This window comes from Ziziphus jujuba, chromosome 10 (assembly GCF_031755915.1).
Source record: "Ziziphus jujuba cultivar Dongzao chromosome 10, ASM3175591v1".
Taxonomy (NCBI): Eukaryota; Viridiplantae; Streptophyta; class Magnoliopsida; order Rosales; family Rhamnaceae; genus Ziziphus; species Ziziphus jujuba.
Genome location: NC_083388.1, coordinates 24,408,323 through 24,416,735, shown reverse-complemented (window position 1 = coordinate 24,416,735; position 8,413 = coordinate 24,408,323). Strand labels below are relative to the sequence as shown.

The 8,413-nt window shown below is 33.4% G+C and overlaps 1 protein-coding gene across 6 annotated transcripts; it reads right to left on the bottom strand.

The window, feature by feature from the left end:
* Positions 1-1,586: 1,586 nt before the first annotated feature.
* Positions 1,587-8,190, bottom strand: LOC107412325 (low-specificity L-threonine aldolase 1). 6 transcript variants are annotated; one of them, XM_016020083.4, is made up of 11 exons: positions 8,042-8,190; positions 5,861-5,980; positions 5,019-5,466; positions 4,350-4,461; positions 3,673-3,723; positions 3,431-3,502; positions 3,200-3,332; positions 3,030-3,088; positions 2,552-2,652; positions 1,921-1,987; positions 1,587-1,807 (listed from the first exon to the last, which is right to left on the bottom strand). In XM_016020083.4, exons 3-11 carry the CDS (start codon positions 5,459-5,461, stop codon positions 1,769-1,771), a joined length of 1,077 nt encoding a protein of 358 aa, XP_015875569.3. In that variant the 5' UTR covers positions 5,462-5,466; positions 5,861-5,980; positions 8,042-8,190; the 3' UTR covers positions 1,587-1,768. The 6 variants fall into 6 exon arrangements, with proteins under 6 accessions (XP_015875569.3, XP_060668234.1, XP_015875568.3 ...); XM_060812251.1 differs by having other exon boundaries at positions 7,967-8,104; XM_016020082.4 differs by lacking the exon at positions 8,042-8,190 and adding an exon at positions 6,875-7,092.
* Between the last annotated feature and the right edge of the window lie 223 nt (positions 8,191-8,413).

The window sequence follows — 8,413 nt, the reverse complement described above, 5'->3', positions numbered from 1 at the left end:
AATAAAAATGTCAATAAAGTATAGCAAAAGATATTAAGGAATCTAAAAAGTGGGAAATTCTTAAAGGAGAAAATCCAAAGGAAAGTTTGGGCAGGAAAGTGAGTATAATTAATATGCTCATGCATTGCTTGTAAGTGCTTACAAGCTCTTAAATTGTAATCTAACAAAAAACAACAAATCTGGGAACCTTCAAGGCAATTCCCTCTACACTTTGGTCCAAAATCTTTGTATCATATTTTTTCGGCCCCATCTCATTTAACAAGTCCAACAGAAAATTGTGACTTTGAGTACTAGAAAGAAAATATATATAAATAGGAAAGCAACCAATATATTCTTCCTTACTTTTTTAGAGAACAACCAAAAAAATTAGTATATCCATCATTCTTTTAGCCGGAAAATGCCATATTTGAGTACTTTGCTTTTGTATTTGCGAACACAATAAGGTAACAATAGGAAAGGAAAGGAAAAAAATAAAAATAAAATCTAAGTCCAATTTAGAATGATCAAATTAAGAGTGCAAATTATGATACACATTTTTCTCACTCACTTCTAACATGTTGTCCATCTTAAAGTCATTCGTATTTTTTTGACCTTAGCATATTGGATTGAGGGACAAACCAAGCAAATTATGGAGAAAATGTTGCAAGCTGCCCACTTGAAGGAAGTGCACGTATTTACCAAAACAAAAACAAAAAAAAAGTGCATGTACCAAACTACACTACATGAAAACATTGAGGTCCATATTCTCTCTCTCTCTCTCTCTGTCTCTCTCCACCCCCTATACTTTCACATAATTTTATCGGATACGGAACAATTTCATTGAAATCCATATTCTTACGGGTAATATTACTATAATAATCCCATTTCTTAATTAGAGATGAAAAATGTATGGAAAAATTAAAAATGCTCTTTCTTAAGTTTTCTCTGAAATTAATTTTGAAAATTCTAGCTTAGGAAAAGAATGTTTTTCTTCTTTATAATTATTTATTTTTATTATTCTCTGTTACATTTTGTTTGATTTTGGTTTCTAGAACCCGAAATTCCAAATAGCATAATAGGCTAGGGATAAATAAAGATTGTAAATGGCACACCATACCCATAAAAAATGAAGCCCACTGCAAAGCTCAAGCTGAGCTGCTAACCTAAATGTCAAACCCAACCAGTTTTGGACCCACAAAACCAATCAACATTACGGACACTATTGCAAAAACCCAGAACAGTCAGCAACATATTTTAACTTAGCAACTAGTGAAAAATTGTTTAATGAATAAAATTTTCAAATTACATACGTAGCATTTTCCAATGTTTTTCGGGAAGATGATCCAGAACAATATCCGAATGAACCATCCAACTAAATATTATCTTTTATTACTAAAATTGTGAAGTTATATGCAAGAATTAAATCCCAACCACACCCTTTTGTAACACCAGCCAAAATATTATTGATGTTATTTTGACAATTTCCAAATAGGTTGGGAAACAGAAAGTTTTTAAATGCTTTTTGATAGAAAACCCAACTGGGATCCTATTGTCAAGCTTTGAGATATAGATTCTGCTGTCACATTGGGTTTGACAAAAATGCAGAGTTAATAGCAACAGGACAACATTGACAATCTCCAACAAGTCTACAGAAATGTTTCTTAATCATACAAATTAAATTTTAACTACCAACTAGATTGACAGGGTTGCTTTATTGCCATGTCCCATAGAGTTAAAGAAACAGATAGAAGTACTCTTTGATACAGAGGATTATAGCAATTTTCTGCTACTAGTTGCCATTTTCATCATGTACTCCAGGCAGAGCTTGCTGCAAAATTGATGAATAAAAAAGGATAAGTTTTTTTTTTTTTGAAACAAAGATTCTGTTAGTTGAGAGGAAGATGAACAAGGAATTTTGATATCGGTGTGATATTAAGTCACCTGAAAGCATGACAAGGTGTATTGAACATCGTTCCATGAAATTTGGTAGTGGAGAACAACTCTGAATCTGAAAGATTATACGAGAAAAAGAGTGTCAGCTTTCGTTCTACAAGAACTAAGGCATTAAAATGTTGAAATTATCCAATGTGGATAGGATTTTCTTAATGAAATATTAATAGCTGACACACAGATTATAAATCAGGAAGTATATCCTATTTATACAACACCTCTCATGCAGTGTTAATGCTAATATTTAATACCAAGTCTCCACTGTATTCAAATTAGTAGTCTATTGTTCAAGAACTATCTACCAAAGAAGCAAATTTCTAGACTAATTAGAAGAGATAGCTGGAAAAGCTTTAAAAGGAAACTGATTCCTCGGTCATCATTTTGTCAATTTAAAATTCATTGATTAGAAGTTGATAAGAAAGCCACAACTGTATTATAGATTTGTCAGAAGTATTTCAATTCGTGGACACAAATCATTATGTGTATATTCGAATGGCAACATGTTTACAAAAACTATGAACAAAAAATGTGTTGAGTTAGGACTAAAAGCAAAACGAGCACAAGAAAGACATTATGTAATAGACTGAGTGGATCCTAATGATGTTTAATGGATGAAACGGACCTTGATGAGCCCTCCTGCATCAAAAGTACACCATGTTCTGCCAGTTTCTTGCACAGTTTTTCTGCAGTCAGTTTCGAGCCTTCTACTACATCAACATATATCTGGTCATATATAAACGAGGCACTATAAGCATTTTCTTAAGAGTTAATGGATGCTAGATTATGAAATGTGTAGCGCACGATATAAGGCTTGGGGCATCAATATGAGCAAGTAGTTTTAATCTGTTTGAACTTCATGAAACCTTCTCTCAAATTTTTTGCACAAAATTGTGTTTGTGCCTTAGTTTAAATGCAAAATTGTGTTCAGGGCTTGGTTTAAAGTGCAAGTCGAGTGTGAAATCTAAGCAATATAGAGACAAAGAAACGTATTGTGATGAAAAGGTAAACTTGGCCAGCATACAGATCAAATATTGCAATCTGTACTCTGTACGAGATTGCTACTTGTCAATACAATATTGTTATATAACTAAAATACTCACAATGTTGGTCTCCACCGATTTGATATCCACACTTAGTCCTTTGAGTTTATTCAATCCTTCTGAATTTATGCAAGGGAATGAAAAATTGGTAAAGTTAGAAAACACAAAATCAAAATTAGCTTGAGGAAGAACCTAATGACTAATGACTGTTACTAAAAAACAAGAGATACCTGCCAAAACCTTAGCTTTCTTGTGGTCGTCCTCAAGCTTTTGAACATTCTCTTTTATGGCAATCAAAGCAGCAGCACAAAGGATACCAATCTGTCTCATCCCCCCACCTAGAGTTTTCCTGAGCTTTCTGGCCTAAGAAACCATTGGCATCCTCTTAACATACTAAGTTTTTGCAGTAACAGAAAGAAAAGGCTGTTGTTCATCCTATATGAAATTTTACTGCATATTACCTTATTAATAAAGCTTTGTGAACCAACAATGATAGATCCAACCGGAGCACCAAGACCTTTGGATAGACATACCTGGTTCACATATTAAGAAGGAGATGAGTGAAGGAACTTGAGGTCATTATACAAGGAAACAGATATAACTCATTATAATATAGGAGTTTGAAGATGATATTATAATGAACATGGAAAATTTGAATGAATATGGATAACAAAGAAGGAAACATTTTTGCAATATCATATACCGATACTGAGTCAGCAGCTTGTACAAGCCTATCAACCGGAACGCCAAGTGCCTGCAAAATGATAATTTTCTATTAGATAATGAAAATGTGCTTAAGAAAATATGCAAAATAGATTGATCTGGTATGCATGCTTAAATATATGATTTCATATTAAAATGAAAATAAAATGGATGAAGAAAGTGAAACCAGTATATTTACTTCGAAATACTGATGTAAAGGAGTGTGAATTAAACATATGTATGAACTTTTACTTCTTATTCTCCTTCTATATCCCAGAACTTTTACTTCTTATTCTCCTTCTACATCCCAGAACAGGGGAAAATAGTCACAAAAAGATTTTAAGATAAATATTCTTAGCCAATGAGTATGACTGTCTGTCGACTGTACGAGGATGATATGGTATCTTGGATAATGCTTTGTTCATTCTTCATTGTCAAACAGATTAGCTGCAACCCCATAGTTAAACATACTCAATAAATGATGAAACCAGCCATATGCAAGATAGTGCTGACTAATTTTGTTTATGCAGAATGCTAAGCATGACAATTAAAGTGATTTCCCAGCTCAATTCATCTGGAGATGATATGTTTCCTAAATTTACAAAGACTAAGGCAGTAGGTCCAGGATTATCATGCAACATTATTCAATGGCTATAACTAAATGTATTGATGACTCACGACTGATGCATTGAAAATGCGGGCACCATCAATGTGAAGCTTCAGACCATGCTTCTTGGCTACCTCTCCCACTTTGTCTATGTATTCTGCAGATAGGCATCTACCACCACAGCTGCATATAAAAACAACAACATTACCAATAATGAATTACAACTAACAAATAGCGCAGCAGCTCCATTAGAAAAGAATCATAACCGTTGTATAAATATATGTTATTTTCATGATACAGGTCTGGTAGTGACAGATAGGCAAAATGCTCATCCCTTACATAATTGAAGATGAAATTTTTTTTGCTGTACATAAATTCAGGTTACGAGAGAAGCCAATTTGAGTGAAATTGATTATAATGGAATTTTCTAAGATAACTTCCCCCTTTGCAGAGGATGGTAATTTACATTTTTGTTTCTCTGTGCAGTTAATTTTACATATAAAGATTTTAAATCCAACAGAATATAAAAGCAAACATAAACTTTCTACAAAAGTGGTCAACGGGGTCAACCTTTCCTAGCAATTTAGTCTAACAAAGAATAATAAAACCAGCAGCCACCAGGGACAGAGAAAGTGGGAATCTAACAAATGACATATAGAATACTAATAAATAGAAGAATAAAAGTTATGATAACGTATAGTATTCAAAAGAAAGGTCTTTTTAAATTTAACAATGCTTACTTTGCATGTGTATTTTCCAAGCAGATTAGTCTAGTGGTGGGGTACACAAGCTCTCCTTTAGGATCTCTAATGGCAGCTTCAATCAAATCAATATCCATAGTTCCATCTTCATTGTTTTTCACTGTTCTGGGATGTACACCACCAATTGTGGAAATGCCTCCATTCTCATAGATATGGATATGGGAATTGTGCCCAAGAATTACTTCACTTCCCCTAATATCACAATGGACAAGCACACTAATTAGGTTGCCCATGGTGCCTGATGGGACATAAAGTGCTGCTTCCTTGCCCATCATCTTCGCCAACTCTGTTTGTAAGATCAATGCAGTTGGGTCATTTCCCAACACATCATCATCAACTTCAGCAGCTGCCATAGCCGCCCTCATTGCTTCACACGGTTTGGTTACCGTGTCAGACCGGAGATCCACAGTTCTGGTTACCATTTTCACTGGAGATAATCACCCCAATAGAAGAAAATTTTAAAAGATCAATTTATACTCCAATTTCAAGAGGAAGCATATTAAGCACACAGATAATCAATTGATGATTACACAAGCATGTACCAATCAGGATTCAAAACAAAAAGGGAAGGAAAATTAGAGTTTTTTGGTGTATTAGTGGAAAAAAGAAGCTGGAAATTCAATTAAATTAGCAGTAGTCTTAATATCAACTTTGAAGCTATAAAACCAAGAAACCAAATAATTTTCTCAGAACTAATCAGGAAAATAATTTATTTCCTTAACCTTGAATCAAGTATTTTCCTTAACCTTGAATCAAGTATTACTCATCCTTGTCAGTTTTTTTATGGAAGTTTTACATATTAGAGAGGGAGATGATCATACCAGTATAAGCTTGCTTCTCTACTTCGCAAGCAGTCTCTTGAAAATTGCTTTCCACAGAATCAGTGTCAACTCGATTTTAGGAAAACCACTAAATCGAAGAGACAGCAAGCTCCTTATTCACTGCCAAAAATGTAAAAGAATTGTCAAGAAAACATCAAAAGAGGCGTGCAAAATATACTTATGTAAAAAGAAAAAAATGTGCAGATAAAAGCGGATTACGAAAGCAAAAACAGAATCGATGTTAAAAATGGACAGAGGAAAAACAGATTATGCCCAGTATATCCCAAAAGAAGATCCAAGAATAGGATTGCATGCAGAGGCAAAACTTTAACTGATCGATTAATTACAACTAAAAAAGCGAACTCATTAAAGTTGTTGGGTTTTACAAAAACCTCATACAAATCGAAATTACGAAAATCACGCACAAACAGAAACCACTGATAAAAGTACAATCAATGACGAATTCTGGTTACATTCGAAACAAAAACCCACTACTTCACTCTGTTCAATGATTCAGAGAAACAGCCTTTTAGGCCATAATAAAGAGCTTGAGAGAGAAACTTACAAATTCACACTGGAAGAAAATTCCAAAAACACCCAAGCATATCAAATACAACAAAAATTCCTATATATATATATATATATATATATATTTTTTTTTTTTTAAAAAAAATTTTTAGAACTACACACAAATTTTGCCACTTGGTGTTTGTCATCCAGTGGACCAAAACAAAGAAAAGGATAAAGAAAACAAAGTCAGGTGGTACAGAAGGAATCACAAGGAAAAGCTGAACCCAGCTGTAGTGCTGTAGAAAAAATGACAAAAACGTATGTATATTTCATGCAAACTGTGTCCCATCAATCTTCTTCTTCTTCTTTTATTTTTCTTGCTTTATATATCGGGTGGGTGGGGGGCAAGAAAAAAAGAAACTATAACTCTTTATCTCTCCACCTCATGTTGATGGATGTGCATCGATTATTTTTACAGACATTAACAAGGCACAAAAAAGATACCAGTTTTATAACTTCTATTGAATTCTATGAGACAGAGTGACAGGCCAAACTCTTAAACAAATTTGCCCTGTATTTTCCCATTTCCTCCCTTTCTCTACAAAAGTTTGATTTGAAATTTGAAGGAATCCAAAGTGGGTCAATTTGGTATTTGCTTTTTCTTCGTTAAAAGGAGACTCATTTTTCCCAGAAAGTCATTGCTGTTGGTGTTTGTTTGGTTATTTTTAACACTTTTTCTTAATTATTATTTTGGTTTTGTTTTTATTTCCAAATGTTTTGGACGACATTAAGATGACGTATCATCTGTTGGGAAGCGCCTAGGCCAAAGGAATCTCCATTACGCTAGCAGCCACCAGGGGGACCTTTCCATGTAGTGACCTAACATATTTTGATAATAACACCCAAATTATTGGCTGCCACTTTTCCATGTAGTGGAGTTGAGAATTTGAAGGAAACTTTTTCCCTCATGAGAAAGTAAAGGCTTTTTAATACTTGACTCCCTCAAAGAATGGGCTTTCTATCCATCCAAAAAAAAAAAAAAAAAAAAAAAAAATTACATAGACTTTTAAAACCAATTTGAGTCCTCCTTTGATAATTTTATGCTTTGTCTACGAGTCTTTATTTAATACATAATTGGAAAAAAAAAAAAAGAAAGTCTTTTTTTATTAAATTGCTTTCGAAATTACTTGAGGAAATATAAAAAATATTATATTTGTGACTAATGTGATATGATATTTTAATAAAATGATTGTTTATATAAATAGTGATGGGTTTCCTATAAAAAGTTAAAAACTAAATTTTCCCACATACTGATGCTAGTCAATATTATAGCAGCGCATATATACATATATTAATAATTAATGAACGGTTGATTTCTTCTAATATATATTTTTTTGGATGAAAATTTCTTCACTTCTTAAGATTGGCATACAATTTTTCTTTTCTTAGAACATCACAAATATGTATGTGGATCCCATTTATATGGTATCTGTGAAACCTATAAATATATCAGAGAAGAGAGTATATATTCTGATTGTATTGTAAATTTTCCCTACTATGTGATGGTTAATAATAATATTGATAAAAACAACTTACCTTATATGTCTATGGATTCGAGAGTCAAAAATGGGGTCTGAAACACATGTAACATCACTCAAATGAAAACCATACCTCTTACATGGAAGCAGTTGCTTAATGAGATACAAAAGTCCCCCACACAGGAGCGAGACAGAGAGAGAGAGAGAGAGAGAGAAAGAGAGGGGAATGAATGACAAGTGAGGAGGTGAGGTAGGTGGAGAAGCCTTGTTCATGAGGGATATAAAGGTCGAATGAGCTTATCCAGTAAGAGGAGGAGAAATTCATATTTAATTTGTCATCCTGCTTGGTGCTTAGTTGGAATTGCAATCTACTCTCTTTTTTTTTTTTTTTGGTGGTAATTATTGCTATCTACTATCTATCTGGTTTAGGAATTGGAATATCTATTTAATATCCGACAAAGGCCAAGAGCCATTGGCCTTTTTCACATACAAGGCATACAACTAC

Coding starts and splice junctions, on each gene's coding strand:
- LOC107412325 (XM_016020083.4), bottom strand. CDS start 5,461: ATGGTAACCAGAACTGTGGATCTCCGGTCTGACACGGTAACCAAACCG. Junction 4,462..5,018: donor TTGGAAAATACACATGCAAA/GTAAGCATTGTT, acceptor TTTTATATGCAG/CTGTGGTGGTAGATGCCTAT. Junction 3,089..3,199: donor GAAAGCTAAGGTTTTGGCAG/GTATCTCTTGTT, acceptor GCATAAATTCAG/AAGGATTGAATAAACTCAAA.